At 48.1% G+C, this 18,567-nt stretch overlaps 2 protein-coding genes across 8 annotated transcripts in view; one reads left to right on the top strand and one right to left on the bottom strand.

Annotated features, from left to right (window-relative positions):
- Positions 1–18,567, bottom strand: part of Arl2 (ARF like GTPase 2) — a 38,801-nt gene that overhangs the window by 18,240 nt on the left and 1,994 nt on the right. The gene's annotated exons all lie outside the window — the stretch shown is intronic.
- Batf2 (basic leucine zipper ATF-like transcription factor 2) lies at positions 2,882–9,750 on the top strand. 7 transcript variants are annotated; one of them, XM_074048971.1, is made up of 3 exons: positions 2,883–3,135; positions 4,479–4,583; positions 7,631–9,750. In XM_074048971.1, exons 1-3 carry the CDS (start codon positions 3,097–3,099, stop codon positions 8,291–8,293), a joined length of 807 nt encoding a protein of 268 aa, XP_073905072.1. In that variant the 5' UTR covers positions 2,883–3,096; the 3' UTR covers positions 8,294–9,750. The 7 variants fall into 7 exon arrangements, with proteins under 7 accessions (XP_073905076.1, XP_073905074.1, XP_073905072.1 ...); XM_074048968.1 differs by having other exon boundaries at positions 2,884–3,135; positions 7,628–9,750; XM_020164932.2 differs by having other exon boundaries at positions 2,884–3,135; positions 4,476–4,583; positions 7,628–9,750.

Below are 18,567 nucleotides of genomic sequence, written 5' to 3'. Positions count from 1 at the left end.
GTGAGAGAGAGAGGTTGTGTTTTTACTCCAGCTCTGCTTCCATGTGGAATGACCTTGTATTTCTGGGTATTAGGTTCCTCCTCCTTTGTATGTTTGTGTCCCCACCACCAACCACCTAAACTCCCATGTTCAAGTACCAATCCTCAATTTGATGGTTTGGGTTTTAGAAGGTAAATAGGTTAGATTAAGTCATAAAGTGGGATTCTGATAACTGGATTAGTGTCCTTTTAAGAAGACAAATAGCTACCAAAATTTTCCCTCTCCCTCTCTGCCTTGTGAGGACACAGCCAGAAGGCAGTCATCTGCAAACAAGAGACCCTCACCAGGAACCAAATCTGGCAACACCTTGATCTTGGACTTCCCAGCATCCAGAACTGTGAGAAATAAATGTTTAAGTTGTTCATCTTGTAGCATTGTATTGGAGATGACTTGAACCCTATCTAAATGGGGGGGTCATACTGTATAACCCTGCCAGCCTTCAAAGGTCACCCCCTTCTGAAGGAAGCTTTGCAGGGCTATTCATGGTTAAACATTACTCACCCCCTGCACCCCTCCCTCCCTGCCACTCCCTTTCCTGGCCACCACCTCAGAGAGATCAAGCCATAAATTCTTCTGGTCTTTCTCCAGGGCTATAGCCTCCTGGGAGGAACAACACCTGCTGTCTCCCTCTACTAGAAGCTAGGACCTAGGGGGGTCTGGTTTGGGACTGGAGGCTGGGTTGAGGCACTGGGGCCCTAGCCCCCCACACAATGGGTTTTGTTTTTTTGGGGGGGGTTAACATCACACACTCCACCTCCAGATTGCTCCCTGTGGAGCTTATGGACTGGCTTAATGAGCCCCTCAGGTGCCCACCTCAGGCAAGACACCCAGCACCCCCTGGTGTCTGGGAAACAAAACTAATTCAGAAAAGCAGGCAATCTCATTGTATGGGGTGTCCCACTTCAGCTTCTGCTCCCCAGGCCCCTTAGAAGCAAGGTAGCAGGGCCCAGCTGTCATGCCCAGTCTTACCCACCAGGGCATTTCTAATTATGAAATGATCCTAGAATCCAGAATATGTTGCCACAAATCTCAGGATGGGCAATGCACGTAAGGCAGATAGTCCTTTACAATACAGAAAGAGCTTTTTTCTCATCCTTTCCCCTTTTTAAGAAAACTCCATGAACGTGTATAGATTCCTCATTATCTCTAGCCTAGGTATGAGGGCTCCAGGTGACAAACTTGGTGAGCCTTCCAACCCTACTGCCACCTAGACTGGTTGTAGGCCTAGCTCTGTGGAGGGCAGAGGATTGTAGCACTCCACACCTCTGCTCACGACAGACATCACTAATCACTAGGTATGGCAGACACTGCTAGTCAATTGCTGCACTCTTCTAATCTGCTCACAGGCTGCTGTGGACTCCTCAACATCACACCCCAGGCCACCAGCACCCCGTAGAATATCATACAGAAGATCTACAGTTCTCATCTCACCATCGGGCTTGAGCCCCCAGGATTCAGACACAGCCCCAAGATGTTCTGGCTGCCATACCACAGGACAATAATTACTGGCTTCCCCCTCACCAAGTCTCTCTCAGAGAGACAACAACCACACAAGTTTGCCTGCGGCTTCAGACTTTGCTAGTCTTCAAAAGAAGTTTTTATTAGGGAATGTTTCAGGAATTCCCCAAAGTGTAGGTAGCAATACCACGGAGACCTGTGTTCCCAAACTTAAATACCACAGTCAACTAAAGTTCCTGAGTGTAGCCCTCAGTCCACTCTGCCTGTCCCTCACCACCACTCAATTTTACTTCTCATCCCCATGTACTTTTATACTTACCTATTTACATACCCATATTATTAAACCTCACACACTTTTTTTCAGCACTGGAGTTTGAACTCAGGACCTCAGGTTTGCTAGGCACACACTCTACCACATGAGCCACTCCACTAGCCCTATTTTCGTGAAGGATTTTTTTCAAGATAGGATCGCTCCAACTATTTGCCCAGGCTAGCTTTGAACCACGGTCCTCCTGAACTCTGCCACCTGAGAAGCTAGAATTACATACATGAGCCACTGGTGCCTGGCTAAGCCTTATATTTTATCATATTGTTTGGATCTTGTGGCATCTTGCTATTTCCATATAACGTGTGCTTTGAACTTTTATGCCTGACAGTAAGCACAATCCCATCTTCCACTGCATCATCGTTGCAAGTGTTGGTTGAAGCAACATAAGGAATGAGATAATAATATAATATTACTATATACAATTATATAATATATAATATAATAATGTCTGCATAAGGAATGCTCTCTGGCAACTCACCTGCCTTAACTCACTTAATCTACATAACAAAATGATTTCCATCTTCACTTTAAAGATTTGGAAACAGAAGCACAGAAAGATGAATTTACCTACCCAAGTCAATAGCTTGGAAGTTGGACTCCTTGCCCCTAGACTGCATTCTGCACTGCTGTGTGGTCATAGTATGGAAACAGTGATTCACCTGTTCTGTGTAAGGGCCATGGCTCATGTTTGCCTTGACTTTGGTCTCAGAGAGTTTGGGATGGTTGTAAAGTCTCAGTCCCTGGGAATTTGTACTATCCTTTCCACACGCTTTACAGATGAGGAAACTAAGGTTCAGAGACAGTGAGTTACTTTCTCAAAGTTGCACAGCTCCAATGTGGGTTGTGAACCTGGCCTCCCCCAGAGAACACAGAGGCTCTCCCAAACTCTACATGAAGCAGAGAAGTGAAGGCTTCTCCCCTTAACTCTGTCCCCAGCAGCCTGCCCTCTGTCCCCAGAACACCTCCCTACACCTGGCCTTCCTTGTCTTTCCTCTCCACCCTCCACTGGCCTCCTCCCAGAGAAGGGGCCCAACTGCCCCGGAAGGCCAGTTCATGTTAGGAAGTTCCAGCCACGTGAGCAAGCCTGAGCCAGGGATTCTGGGCAGCTGGTGGCTTTAGGAGAAACTGAAACTGGGCTGGCTGGGGGCGGAGTGGTCACTGGGGATTTAAAGAGCCACCACTTCCTCAGGGACCCCAGAGGGCACTGGGAGGTCACAGCTGCAGAGGGACATCCAGGACCTGCTTGAACATCTACTCCCCCTGCTTAAGCCATGCGCCTCTGTGTGGGGGGTGCACTGCTGACTGGAACAGTGAGTACAGGGGACCAGGGATGGGGAAGGAGAAGGGAAATGAGGCTGAAGGTCTCCAGGGCCGGGCAGTGAGGGATGAAGTTAGGAACATTAGTCTGAGCTCTGTGGCCATGGGCTGTGTGGCCTCTGGCAGAGTCTACCCTCCCCCTCTCTGGGTCTGTTTTCTCTCTGACAAGTGGGGGCATTGGAATAAGGCCTTTCCAGGTGTCGGATTACAAATCACCTTGCAGTTTAGAACTTGAACTCTGTGTACCTGTTGTCTCTTGTTCACCTGTTCTTCCCTTGCTGCCCTTGCGGGAGCCTCTCCCCAAATCTCCCAGGATCCCCTCCCACAACCCCCTGACCCTTATCTTCTCTTACTGGGTCCTTCCCCAGCCTCTAGTCTCTTGGCCCTCCAGGGTCTGAAGTGAGCCTGCTGTGTCCATGATCCCCTAGGAGAACACAGTCAGGGTGCAGAAATGAACTAGGAGCATCCAGAGCCCTTGGCCAGGGTGGCCATGTCCTTACTTCAAGTCACACCCCCAGAGTGACAGGGAGTTGAGTTGTCCCTCTTGCCTTTCTGGAGCTCTGGACCTTTGGATGAAACATTTCATATCTCATCGTACCCCGAGTTGGAGACACTCACCACTGTCAATGTCAGGGGTCACTCTTCTGTCAGATGGATGCTCCATTCATTTGTTCTAGGTTGCTGGCCCACTACAGTGTGAGCCCCTGAGGCAGGGAGCTTTGTCTATTTCATTCGCTGCTATGTCCCTAGGTAAGGCCCTGGCACACAGTAGGTGCTTAGAAGTGTTTGTTGAGTGAGTGAACATCAGCTTTGGCCTGAGCTGGGCATGGGCACACGGAATGGAGTCAGACCCTGGCCATGACCTCACGGAGTTCTCAGATAGGAAAACTGGCACCTGGCCTGTGGAAATGACAGAAGTGCAGTAACAGCGCCAGCCCTGTTAGTCCTGCCTGCCTCTGGCCTGCCTACTCCTCCACTCCTCCCGTATCCTGTGCAGATGAAGTGACTGGGCTCAAAAAAGTGAATGCCTAATCCAGAGAGACTCAGCCTGCGACAGTATGCAGTTTGAGGCCAGTTCTGTCTGGGTTCAAAATCACAGGTTCTGCAGCCTCCCAGCTTGCCCTCACCCTCAGGTGAGCTCTGAGCAGGACACTGGGTGGGGCTGGCATTACAACAAAGGATACAGTGCCTGCAAGGGGACTGTGAGCACCAAGGAAGTAAGAGGGGCTTCTGAAAGAACAGGGGCCCTAGGGGACTTGGCTTTACAAACAGCAGGCCAGGGAAGAGGTGTAAGTTCCTGGTGGGAGCACAGAGTCCTCTGCCTCATGTCCAGCAGGACCCAGAGGAGTATCAAAAGGAGCTGAAGAAGAAACAGAAGAACCGTGTGGCTGCCCAGCGCAGCCGGCAGAAGCACACAGACAAGGCAGATGCCCTGCACCAGGTGGGGACACCCTCTGTCTTAGTTCCTTTTCTATTGCTATAATGGACCACAGACTGGGTAATTTAAAGAAATGAGTCTTATTTAGCTCATGGCTCTGGAGGCTGGGAAGTCAAGGAGCGTGGCACTAGTGTCTGTCCAGCACCCGGTGAGGGCCTCGTGCTGGGTACCACATGGAGAGGCACAGCAAGTGTGCCAGAGAGAGACCTGTTCACAAGGCCACACTCATGATAGCTCAGTAGCCCAGGAATCCATAAGTACATTAACCATCCTCAGTGGTGACCTTCAATTCCATATGGCATCTACATTGCTTGTATCCCTCACCAGACTCCTGATGCCAGGAGGGCCGGCTGAACAGTGCCTTACAGAGAGAAGAGGCTTAACGATTCGCCATCAAGCAAACTATAGAGTCAGGATGAAGGGCTCTGGGAACACGTAGGTGGGGGCTACACATTCATTCACTTGGACCACCATCCAACGCACCACAGACTGGCTTCAATAACACCTCAGCATCTGGCACTCTGCAGGGCAAGAAATCCAAGTCCAAGACCAAGGCGCCCATTGACTCACGTTTTTTAAGGCCTCTTCAGCAGGTCTATATAGTCTATATAGTCCTTCTTTCCCTCCCTCCCGCCTTCCCTCCTTCCTTCCCCTCTTTTTTTTTTTTTTTGTGGTACTGGGGCTTGAACTCAGGCCTTCACCCTGAGCCACCCCACCAGCCCTTTTTTGTGATGGGTTTTTTTGAGATAGGGTCTTGGGAACTATTTGCCCGGGCTGGCTTTGAACCTCAAGCTTCCTGATCTCTGTCTCCTGAGTAGCTAGGATTATAGGCGTGATCCACCGTTGTCCAGCTGATAGTCACTTTCTTACTGAGTGCTCATGGCCTTTCCTCTGTAGGTGTGAGAGGAGTATGATCCTTCTCCCTTCTTCTAATAAGGTCACCAGTCCTGTCAGATTAGAACCCATGTGACCTCTTCAATCTAAATTACCTCCTAAGGGCTGGCAAAGTGACTCAAGTAGTAGAACACCTGCCTAGCAAGTGTGAGGCCCTGAGTTCAAATCCTAGCACCACAAAAAAAAAAGTAGTCTGATGTTAAATTACCTCCTAAAAGCCCTATCTCTAAATACAATCACATTGAGAGCTACAGCTTCAGCATATGAATTTTGGAGGGACACGATTCAGGACATAGGTAGTGGCACCGGGAGATAAGAGAGGAGGTGAGGTCTGAACTGGTCTTAAAGGATGAATAGGAGTTTTCTAAGTGGATGGAAGTAAGAAAGCAAATTGGAGGCAAGTGAAACAGCTGGCACAGGTGTGGGGAGCAGCAGCACCCAGCAGACTGGCGTGCGTCAGGACAGGTGCTCAGGACAGTGCCTGTGTGGCTGAGCATTCATTTATTTGTTCCTTCTGGAAAGGTCTATTGAGTGTCTCCAGTCTGACAGGTCCAGGTCTACACCCTGGAGGATAGCTGTGAATGCATGCGCGCGCGCGCACACACACACACACACACACACACACACACACACACACACACACACACACACACACGAGCTCGTATTCTTTTGTGGAGGCCAGACAAAGAAAGGACCCACAAAGTATTGAGAATGTTAGAATGTTAGATGGTGACAAGTCCTGGAGGGTTAAAGTAGAGAGGAGGGGAGGGAGAAAGAAGACGGGGTAGGGTGATAAGGTTGTAAATTAGAAGCCCTCCCTGAGCAGTCACAATGGGGCAGGCTATAGATGACAAGTGAATGAATAAGAGATGAACAAGTGACTCCATTCCTGGAGGTGAATTGAAGGCTTTGGCGAATCAGGTGAAAGGTGACCACAGGATGTGTTTCAGCTACATCCACTCCACCTGCAGAACCAGTCTGTGAGTGGGGACGCTGGTGGCTCTGAGGCCTTTCAGAACTTGGAGTCCACCTAAGCCACATGTCTATGCAAAACGCCTTGCAAGTTCTCCTTTGAAAGCATCCCCCGTGGGGGACTGAAGGAGGTTGTTCTAGTTATGTGGCCTTACGAGATGTGGAAATAAAATTCTTTCTGCATTCCTACCATTTTTGTCATCATAAATGGTTATTTAGAAGTGCATGCTAATAACTGTCCCTGTGGGTTCTCTGAACTTGGCATTCAGCAGAACAATTTATAGTAAATACTGATCTGGGATACCTGGTAAAATACATCCTGCTGCCAAACTGAATGACAGTATCCTGAAGTCCCTACGTGCAGTGCCCTCAATCAGTCAGAACCTCCTGGGCACTGAAGAGGCCTGGCAGTGGCATTGAGCAGACCCTCAGTGTCCAGGACAGAATGACATTGAACAAGCCACTTCAAGACTGGCATGGGGCATGGTGGGAAATGTCCAGGTGGAGGAGACAGTAATTGTGTGGAGAGAGCAGGTTAATCTCAGGGCTGACATGCTGGCGTCAAGTCCCATGACAGGGAGTTTGGATCCTGGAGTCTCAGGAGTTTTTAAGATTTCGGTCTACAATTAATAATAGATGCCAAATTGCTCCTCTGGGCCAAGAGAATGAGGCAATTTGGAGGCACACTAGTTGGGAGACTGGTGGTGGAGACCCCAGGTAAGAAATGGTGTCAGCTCAAGGGACCAGCAGTGGGCAGTATGGATTTTTTTTTTTTTTTTAATGGGAATGGCGTTTGAATTTGGGGCTTTGTGCTTACAAAGCAGGATCTCTACTGCTTGAGCCACACCTCCAGCCCATTTTTGCTCTGGTTATTTGAAGATGGGGGTCTCACCAACTATTTGTCCAGACTGGTCCCGATCTTAGCCTCCCAAGTAGTGAGGACTATAGGTGTGAGCCACCAGTGCTTGGCAAAAAGGCAGTTCTGAGCCATGAGGACAGGGATAGCAGGGATTTTGTGAGGGGGATGGAGGACTGGTCGGAGAGTAGCCAAGTGATTCCATCCTGGACATTCAGAAGGTGGTGGGTTTTTCCTAGCACTGAGGATTATAGAAGAGGACAGGGCTTGTGCTGGGCCCTACTATGGCTGACATCTTCTCTCCATCCACCTGCTTCTCCCCCAGCAGCATGAGTCCTTGGAGAAACACAACCACACCCTGCGGAAGGAGATCCAGGCCCTGCAGGCTGAGCTAATGTGGTGGAGCCGGACCCTGCACCTGCATGAGAGCCGGTGCCCCATGAAGTGTTCACCCTGCCCTGTTCCACTGCCCACCCCTTGCAGGGGTCAAGCTGAGTGGCTCCAGGGACAACCTGTCCCCTATGGACAACACAACTGCCAGGAGCACCCAGGCCTGGTCCAGAACCCAGGTTCTTCTTCTCCAGTCCAGCAATTCTCTCCAGGTCCACAGGGTCATGATTGTCCTGGCTTCCTGTCCCCCCTGCCCTCACTGCCCCTTGGCTCTGCTGTGGTGACTTTACCTCCTGCCCAGCTGTGCTCCAGCCTTGTCCTGTCTGCCTTGCACACTGGCTCCAGCCTGCTGGGGCATTCTTCCAAGCTCAGTGCCCACCTACCCAGCCCACCAACCCAAGGGCTGGAGCACCCCACCAAGGAAAAACTGGGGTCCTCCCCTGACAACCTGTCAGCTGCTCCAGGGCCTGCTTGTCCACAGAGCTGGGCACACAAGCCTGCATTCTCACTCTCGGCAGAGTGGCAGACACTGGCTGAAGATTCCGGCCCACACCTTCCCCTGGCCTTCCCACTGCTGTCCTCTGCTCAAGTTCACTTTTAACCCACTTGCTGGAGCTGGGCTGTCCCAACCCTGGGTTCTGAAAGCAGCCTCAGCTCCCCCATTGCTGCTGGAGGCTGCCCTTCTTGTCTGACCAGCTGGGCCAGGATTTCACCAGGGAAAAAGGCATCTGTCACTGTGTGCCTACGACTGTGGCCAGCCTACCACTGTGGCCAGCCTGTCATCACCATTATCTTATTTCAATGTCATAGTCAGCCTGCAAAAATGGGGCTATCATGCTACTTTTTTTCAGATAAGGAAATAGAGGCTCAGAGAAGTCAAGTGACACATCCAAGATCACAAAGCCTATTTTTTTTTTTTCAGTGCTGGGGTTTGAACTTAGAGACTACACCTTGAACCACTCCACCAGTCCTTTTTTGTATTGGGTTTTTTTTGAGATTGGGTCTCTCAAACTATTTGTGTGATCCTCCTGATCTCTGTCTCCTGAGTAGCTAGGATTACAGGCGTGAGCCCCCAGTACCCAGCAAGCCTATCTCTTTATTATTATTGTTTTTTTTCATGCAGTCTTTCTTGGGGTCTGAAATGCCACCATTTGCTCCTCTGTATCCTGGGGGGATCCTGGCCCCATACCAAAGGCTGGTGGCAGATTTACTCATAGGAGCAGAGAAAGTTCTCCCCTCTGCTTTGTGATTCCCAGGGCCAGAGCAGGGCAGTTCCAGACACTGTGCCTTAGATGGTGACAATCTGAAGTCCAAACTTGGGTGGGTAGAGACCAAGGAGAAGCCCAGAAGTGGACTCTTTCTTCCTCCTGGTAATGATGCAAGTGTCAAGTACCAACCTGTGGGTCAGAGTCTGGAGGAGCTGGACCAGGACCCTCTGGAATTTTGATGTGCTGCTACCTACAGCCATAGGGTCGATTCAGCTCTCTCCTTATTTCCAGCTTGCTCCCTGCCTGCTCTCCTCCAAGCCTGGTGGGTGGACCTCTGAGGGTCATCCTCTCCATACCAAAGGCAGCAGGAAAGGCCAGGAAGGGTCAGTGGGAAGGGCCAGGTGCAAGTGCTGGCCTTGAACCTGGCAGCAGTGAGGCCTGTGTCTTCCCTGGTAACACCGAGCCCTGGGCAGCCTCAGCCCCCCATTACCATGGGACCCTCTGAAGCAGTTCCCTCACCACGCTTGGGCCTTGGCTAATGGCAGCAGGCAGAACAGGGGATTGTGACCAGGTGGGAGCTCTGCTGGAGTGTCTGCTCCAAGTGAGGCCCTCACTAACACTCTGTGATGGTTCCAGAGGAGCAATGCTACTTGTTTTTTTCAGCAGCACTGGGGTTTGAACTCAGGGCCTCAGGCTTACTAAGCAGGCGCTCTACCACTTGAGCCATGCCACCAGCCCACATGCCCTGCTCTTCTCCCAGGTTTTCACACACGTACTGTGTAGAACTGAACTCACTCCTGGATGTTGGACACAAGGCTCAGAGCATGTGATGTGAATAAATTAAAGTGCTTCCAGTCCTTTTTGCTTTGGATAGTTGTTTAAAGTTCTGTTGAAAACAAAGTCTCTTTGAAAGAAGAGGGAATGTTCCAGAATCTTAGAAAAAGTGGGCAATCCCTCCTGAGCCACCTAAGTAAATCTTTCTGTCATACTACTGATGAAGAAACAGAGGCCCAGAGATGAGATGTACTTACCCAAGTGTATTAGTTGGGGTTCACCAGAGGGACAGAGCCAATAAGATGTGCAATGAGAAAGAAAGAGAGAAACAGATCCAAAATCTGCAGGGTGGGCTGGCAGGCTGGAGACTCAGGAAAGAGCAGATGCTACAGTTTACGACCAAAGACCATCTGCTGCAGAATTCACTCGTTTGTGGGCAGGTTCGTCTTTTTGTTCTATTCATGCCTTCAACTGATTGGATGAGGCCCGCCTACACTGTGGAGGGCAATCTGCTTTTCTCAAAGTTCACCACGTTCCATGTCAATCTCCTCCAATAAGCACACTCACAGAAACATCCAGAATAGTGTTTGAGCATGTATCTGGGTGCATTTGGTATACAGATGATGCAAATTAACCAGCATGCCAAGATCCTGTAGCAAAGGCAGGCGGCAGGGTTGTACATGGCAGCAGAGCAGGAGTTCACCAGTAGGTTCAAGGAGGGCAAACTGGCAGAAGGGAAGCCAAGATGCTGTTGATTGGAGATGGACTGGCGTCTGAGACAAGAGTCACCACCGGGCATTGTGGACTCTGGGGAGGAGGGGCGGGTAAGGTGCCATGGTTTGGTAATCCTGTAAATCCTGATATGTGTTAGGCACCGTGTTGTATTTTACTTGCATTAACTCAGTAACACCTCTAATAACTCTAAGTAAGTGTGTTTATCATCCATTTGGTTCAGAAGGGGAAACTGAGGCTAGGGAAGTAACAAGCCCTGTGCACAGTTAGGAAACTGTATAGGTTTAGTTCAATGATCACGAGCACCTAACCGAAGCTCCTGAGGTTGGCTTTGACCTTCTCTGTTCTCTGGTTGCAGGCCCTGCACAGAGGGGCGGGCACATGACAGATATGGCTGAGGGGGCAAAACTCAACCGTGGGCTCAAAACACGTATGAGAGCGAGCGGTTAGATCATTGTTGGTCTGCTGATCCGACAGACCATAAAGAACCACTAGAAGAAAGCATGCTTTGAAGATTGTTCAATGAGGCGAGAAAATGCTTGCAGCATATTAAGCAGAAAAAATAGAATACAGAACCAGAACTGTCACTATAGTTCATCTTATGTTTGCTCAAAAACATCAACAGAATAAAAGGCTCGGGAGGAAACATTGTAGGCTTATGAGGGGGTAAGTGCTCTGTCTGTGAATTCCCAATTTTGTAAACACAGCCAGCAGGATAGCATAAGACTTCCACAGGCTGAATATATCTTGGAAGTCTGTATCTGGGGATGGTAGTTATTGTTGCTATATAACAAATTACTCCAAAATTTAGTTGCTTGCCAGCTGCAGTGTCGAATGCCTGTAATCCTGGTTAATCAAGAGGCAGAGATTGGGAGGATGGCGGTTCAGAGCCAGCCTGGAGAAAAAGTTAGTGAGATCCCATCTCACCCAGTAAGCCAGGTGTGGTGGCTCACACCTGTGATCTCAGCTACGTGGGAGGCCATAAATAGGAAGAGCATGACTGAGGCCAGCCCCAGGCAAAACACAAAACCCTAACTGAAAAAATAACTAAAGGAAAAAAAAAAGACTGGGGGCATGGCTCAAGTGGAAGAGTGTCTGTCTAGCAAGTGCCAGGCTCTGAGTTCAAACTTCCAAAACAAAACAAATCCAAATACCTTGTTGGCTTAACCAATAACTGGGCTTTGAATTCCAGGCTTCATACTTACAAACAGATAGATGCTCTACCACTTGATCCACACCAATAACCAGAGCCAATTTTGCTATGGCTATTTTGGAGATGGGGGCGGGGATCTCTCCAACTATTTTCCCAGGATGGCCTTGAACCGTGATTCTCCCAGTGTCAGACTTCCAAGAAGCTAGGATTACAGGTGTCAGCCACAGGGCCCAGCAGTACTAGAGTTTGACCTCAGGACCTCACACTTGTTAGGCAGGTGCTACACCATTTGAGCCACTCCGCCAGCCCACAAACATTTCTTCTCTCAGTTTCTATGGATCAGGAATCTGCATATGACTTCGCTGGTGCTTCCGGCTCAGAGTCTCACACAGGGCTGGAACCAAGGTGTTGCTGTTGAAGCGTTAATCACCTCAAGACTCAAAATGGGGACGACCTGCTTCCAAGCTCATTCACAGGGTTGTCTGCAGGTCTTGGAAGATCCACTTCCAAGCTTGCTGTTGACAGGGCATCTCAGCTTCTTGCAGGCTGTGAAGTGGAAGAATTACCATCTTGCCTGTCAGCCTCTCCATAGGGTGGCTCAGAGAAAGCTAACTAGGGAGTGAGAAAAGGTAGACAGTGTGGAGGACACAGTCTTTTTAAATTAATATTTTATTTATCTGTAGTGCTGGGGATGGAACCCAGGGCTTCATGCATGCTAGAGGAGCACTCTACCACTAAACCACACCCCTAGCCCAAGGATGGTCTCTCTCTCTTTTTTTTTTTTCCCCCAGCACTGGGGTTTGAACTTAGGGCCTCAAGCTTGCTAGGCAGGTGCTATACCACTTGAGCCTGTACCCAACCCTTTTTGCTTTCGTTATCTTTTGACTAGTTTCTTGAGTATTTGCCCAGATCAGCCTGGACTGTGATTCTCCTGATCTCTGCCTCCCAAGTAGATGGGATACAAACTCATCCCATGCACATGTGTGTGTGTGTGTGTGTGTGTGTGTGTGTGTGTGTGTGTGTAATAATAAAAATTATACAAGGCTGGCAGAGTGGCTCAAGAGGTAAGAGCACCTGCCTAGCAAGTATGAGGCCCAGTGGCTACAAAAACAAACAAACAAACAAACAAAAAAACATACAATACGGTAAGATTTTGTTAAAACCTATTTAAAAACCCTTTAAAACTAGTGGATCTAAAAGTTTTCACACCATTACTGGTTGAAATGCATACCCCTTTGGGTATTTTGAGGTATTTAATATGAACTAAATTTAGACAGTTTTTAGGATCAGATAAGCACAGTAAACATTACAAACAATGGAAGCAACGGGGTTTCTGTAGATTTGACTTGAGAGGTGGGCATAAGGCAGTTGCAGCTGTTACTGTAACGACAACACTGCTCAAGTACAAATCCACAACAACACAACAGTTTTCAATTTTAAACCGCTGGGTAAACTGCCGTGCTTTTCTCTGTTGTCAACAGCAAACTGCTTTCCCATGAATTCGTGCCTGTCAAGAATTTAAGATCTGACAATATTTACAAGTGTGTGGTTTGGAAGAATTATTTAAATTCTATTTCTTCATTTTCTTTCTTTTCTGGATAGGTTCTTCCAACAAGTAATTTGTACTAATGCCTGTGTTGACTTCAATTTTGGAGTGTAAGTATCTATGTTAAAAAATGAACTATTTGACCCAGTGCCATGCCTGTCATCCTAGCTACTCAGGAGGCAGTGATCAGGAGGATCCAGTTCGAAGCTAGCCCAGGGCAAATAGTTCCCGAGACCCTATCTCAAAATACCCATCACAAAAAATACAAAAAAGGGTTGGTGGAGAGGCTCAAGTGGCAGATTACCTGTCTAGCAAGCATGAGGCCCTGAGTTCAAATCCCAGTGCCACAATAAATAAATAAATAAATAAAATTGTGGAATATATTATACAAGGCAATACTACACAGTAATGAGAATGAACACGTTATAGCTATCAGGAACGACATGAACAACCTCACAGATGTAATGTTGGACTACAGAAAGCAGAAGGGGAAACAACTTGAACCATCCACTGCCTTCCCATTCAAAGTAGAAAACAAAAACCAACAAAAATCTATAATGTTAACAGTCAAGACAGTGGTCACAGCTGTGCCTCTGGGGGGCGGAACACAAGGGCACAGAAATGGAGACCATGTTCTGCTCTTCTAATTAAAAAAATTTTTTTGGTGGTACTGGGGATTGAACTCAGGGCCTTGAGCTGTTAGGTAAGGGCTCTACTATTTGAGCCACACCCTGATCCTTTTAAAAAAAATGTTATATATTATATTATAATTACATTATGTAGGAGTTCTGGGGTTTGAACTCAAGGCCTTCCTTTTAGTTTGTTTTTCAGATAGGGTTTCACATTTTTCCTCAGGCCAGCTTTGAACTAAGATCCTCCTACCTCCAGAAGCTGGGATTATAGGGACTCATCACCATGCCCAGCCCATGTTCTGTTTCTTAATCTTTGTGGTGGTTACATGAATGTACGCATTGTCTGAAAATTCACTGAGGTATACATTTACAATCTGTGCTCTTTTCTGCTGTACTTCAGTAAAAAGGGATTGCAGGTAAAGAGTACATCACAGTTCCTGTCACTTACCAAGTACTCACCCGAGCTCTTAAGAATGAAAGAACCCTTGGTTTGCCCCCAAGTAGAAGCCATTACCAGTCAGAACCATGGACAGATCAGAGCCTATGCTCAGGAATGGCTGGTGAGAAAGGAAGAGATTTCAGGTCCTTACAGGGGACCCAAGGCAGGAAGGAATTGTGAGACTCCTCTTGAGTGACTGGTTCAGTGCCTTCGGGGGCATTTCCATCCTTCCAAAAAGAGACTATTCCTTGGGGACTGGCTGTGTCTGTGTGAGTATTCATGTGGAATTGCACTCCATTTTAAAAGGTCTACAGCCTCTTGTTTTTCGAAGTCAGTGAATGCTGAAGTCTCCCTAGAGAGGCCTGTCCTGGATCTTGTACATCCAACAGCTTGATCCAGTGCTTGCAGGCTTTTCTCCCTGTTAGTCTTGGGCTGTGCTTATCTGATGAGTGGGGGACAAGGCAAAGACTCCAAAATAACCCATAACAGAGCATGGACCCATGTTCCATGGAGGATTCTAGGCACTCCTGAGCCCCAAGGGACTCAGCCTGGGAGGTAGCTCTCTGGCCTGGGAGTGCTCTTCTGAAGGAGTCTGGGGAGGAAGACCCAAGACAGTGGGTTACCTTCCTCTGGGGAATTTCACCTCCTTCCTGGGGTTCTCTGCATCTACCCTGTGCAGGAATCTGTTCCATTAGTAACAATGTGCAAAGGCCTCCAAGGTCTGGGCTGTGCCTGGAAAGGTTTGAAGGCTTCTGAGCAATCTGGTCCCATCCAATCCCCTTCCTCAGTGCCACAGGTGACACCCGAGTGGTCACCATGTTTCACAGCTTCACTGTGACCAGACACCCAACAGGGAGAGGGAGCGATGAGCCTACCAACTGGATGACAGTTAGGGGACCCCCGCCTCCCCCTTGCAGGGCTGCCTTCTGAGCAGTCAGCTCTTCTTCTCCGACCCTGCTAGGCCATTCTCCTCTGGCCTGAACAGAGGGCTGTTGCCTGGCAGCTAATGGGCCCAGCAGAAGCTCAAGGGAATGTTGGTGGGGTTAGAGGGAGAGCTCCAGGTGCTGTAGGAAGAAGAGCTGTTAATTAAGCGGCTTCTGCCTCAGCCCTAGAGACTGTTGAGCTGCACCTCCGAGCAACTCTTAAAGGAGACATGACCTGCTCTGGCCCTCTCAGAAGATTGCACGTCTGTAGGGCATTTTAACAACTGGGGGACAGGGGACCCCGGATCCAGCACTCCACACCTCCTCCCTATATGCCCAGCTTCTCTGGGGCTTCCAGACTAAACTGCTCAATGGGAAGGAAGTCAGTTATGGAGACATGTAAGCAGTCCCTGGGAGAAATGGACCAAGAGAAGGCAAAGAAAACTTCCGCTCCAGGTTAAGGGGGGTAGGACCAGCCAAGGCAAAGGAAACCCCATGAAGGTCAGGTGGTCAGATAGTTGTGATAAACCACAGCAATTGAAGCCCCTGATGTCCCCAGCCCAAAGCTTGGCTCCAAGAAGCACCTGAATGTGACCATAGCCACACCAAACACAGTCACCTAAAGATTATTTGTGGATCCTCAGCAGCAGCAGCAGCACCTGGGAACTTACTTGTTGACCATGCGAGTTCTCAGTCCCTACTCCCAGATCTTCTGAATCAGGTATGTGGGGCCTGGGTCTCTAGGTGATTCTCATGTGCGCTCAAGGTTAAGATTGATTACTGGTGTAATCTGACGGAACTCCAGAACTGGTGGCCCAGGAAACACGGATCAATTGCAAATGATTTACATTCAGCAAATCCTCACTGGCACCTTCTATATGTCAGACCCTGTGTCAAGCCCTGCACAGACAGCAAAGTGGGGTAAATGATTAAATGATCATTCCCAGACTCCAGGCCAACTGATCAGTAAGTTCAGGCAAGGCAAAGAAAGTCCTGGGAAACTATGTGAAGAAAAAGTGTGTGTGTGTGTGGGGGGGTGAACAGAGGGAAGAAGGGAGGGGAGAGAATGAAGAGGAGAGAAAAGGAGAGGAAAGAGAGAGAGAAGGGGTCTTTGAGATGGGCCTTGAAGGATAACTAAGAATCATCAGGCAGCCAGAGGCCTCATGCCTGTAATCCTAGCTGCTTAGGAGTCTGAGATTGAGGACAGCCTGGGCAAATATATTTTGAGACCCCCATCTTCAAAATAACCAGAGCAAAATGGACTGGAGATGTGGCTCAAGTAGTAGAGCACCTGGTTGGCAAGCACAAAACCCTGAGTTCAAACCCCAGTCCCACCCAAAAATAAAAATAACCAACAGGCAGAAAACAAAAAGACTAGGGGAAGGTTTCAGGAATATTTTCCAGAAACCAAAGTTTCATTTCTTCTTTTGTTTTGAGGCAGAGTCTCACTGTGCAACTCATGCTGGCTTAGATTTGCTATGTAGTCCAGACTGGCCTCTAACTTGCTAACCTCCTGCCTCAACTTCCTGAGTGCTAGACTATAGGCACCACCACACATAGTACCCAAAGTCTAATTTTTAAAAGTACCTTATTACTTTGGAGATAAATTCAAGTGCCTTCATGATCTAACCCCTACCTTCCCTATCAACTCCATTCCCTGTAACTCCATATTTTTCATCTTTTTTATTGGGGGGTGTAACAGGGTTTGAACTCAAGGCTTCCTGATTGCTAGGCAGACACTCTACCATTTAAGCCACTCTGCCAGTCCACCAGATTTCTTGTTGTCAGGCCTAAGCTCCTGTTACTCTTTCTGCTTAGAATACCATCCTTCTGCATACTAGCCCAATCTTTGATTGCAGGTGTTTCCTCCTCCAGGGAGCCCTCCTGATTCCTGGTTGGCTGAGCATCATCCTGTAAGTCCCCAGAGGCCTGGAACACTGGTGCTTCAGGACCCTTACTGCACTGAATTTAAGCATCTGTTCAAGGGGATGTGGCTCAGTAGTAGAAAGCGCTTGCTTGGCATGCACAAGGCTCAAGGTTTGATCCCCAGCATCACAAAAGTAAACAAAAAATAAAAATCTGCTTTGTGTTAGTCCCTTGTTAGAATGTGGAGTTCTAGTTCTTCCTCCACTTAATGCCCCAAGGGCCCAGTGACAAGCCTAGCATGCAGTGGGATTTCAATAAGATTTCTATAGCAAAGGAAAGAAGGGAGAATGTCAAGTGCATGTGTGTAGGAGGGAGGGTGTAGGACAGTAGGAATGATGAAGTCTGAAAGCCTCATCCCAAAGGGAAAGGTAACAATTGCTTTCCACCACACAAAACATGGGCCATGCAGCAACCAGGAGCTGCTTGCCCTGAGTTTGCTGGCTCCACAGATCTGTTTTTTTTTAATTTATTTACTTTTCAGTGGTACCGGAGTTTGAACTCAGGGCTTTACCCTTGCTAGGCAGGTGCTCTACCACTTGAGCCACTCCACCAGTCCCACAGATCTGCTTTAAATAGCAGGTCTGTGCTTTGAATTCAGTTGTCATCTGATGAGGTTAGCTGTTAAAATGTCCTGATGTGTTAGGATAAGTCTGAATCCCATATAAGACTCTTTAGTACTGTAAATTGTTTCTGAGTTGGGGTACAGGTTTATTAATTCTCAGGAATCCCAAGAACCTATGAAAAAGTGCTTGGTCTCACTGGTCCTTAGGGAAGTACAAATTAAATCTACCACTAGATATCATTATATATCTATTAGAATGGTGAAAATTAACTGAAAATATCAAGTGCTAGCAGAGATGAAGAGCAACCAAAACTCTCACACTCTACTGGTGGGAATGCGAAATGGTGCAGACACTCTGGGAAAAAAAAAAACAGGTGGTTTCTTAGAAAGTACAATTACTGTCTAACCCACAAATTCCATTTCTAGGTGTTTACTCTAGAAATATGTAAGTGAATGGTTACAGAAGTTCTATTTAGAACTGCCAAAAATTGAAAATAACCCATGTGTCTATCACTAGGCAAACAGAATAACCAAATGATGGTACTGGGGTTTGAACTCAGAGCCTCAGGCTTATTAGGCAGGTGCTCTACACTCGAGCCATTCTGCCAGCCTTTTGTGTTGGGTATTTTCAAGACAGGGTCTCAAGAACTATTTGCCTGCGGCTGGCTTTGAACAGTGATCCTCCTGATCTCTGCCTCCTGAGTACCTAGGATCACAGGTGTGAGCCACCAGTACCCGGCAGAAAGAATGAACTGTTGACACATGCAACCATATGGACGAACCTAAATGCATTACACTCAAAGAAAGAACCTAATTATGAAAGGTTATACACCGTATGGCTCTATTTCTATGACATTCTGGAAAAGGCAAAACTTGAAGTTGCCAAGGGATCAAGGTGGGAAGAGGGTTTGACTACAAAGAGGCAGCTTGAGGAAATTTTCTAGAGGCTTCAAACTGTTCTCTAGCCTTGAATAGGATGT

Source organism: Castor canadensis, chromosome 1 (assembly GCF_047511655.1).
Source record: "Castor canadensis chromosome 1, mCasCan1.hap1v2, whole genome shotgun sequence".
Taxonomy (NCBI): domain Eukaryota; kingdom Metazoa; phylum Chordata; class Mammalia; order Rodentia; family Castoridae; genus Castor; species Castor canadensis.
The sequence above is the reverse complement of the archived record's forward strand: the minus strand, read 5'-3'. Positions and strand labels throughout refer to the sequence as shown.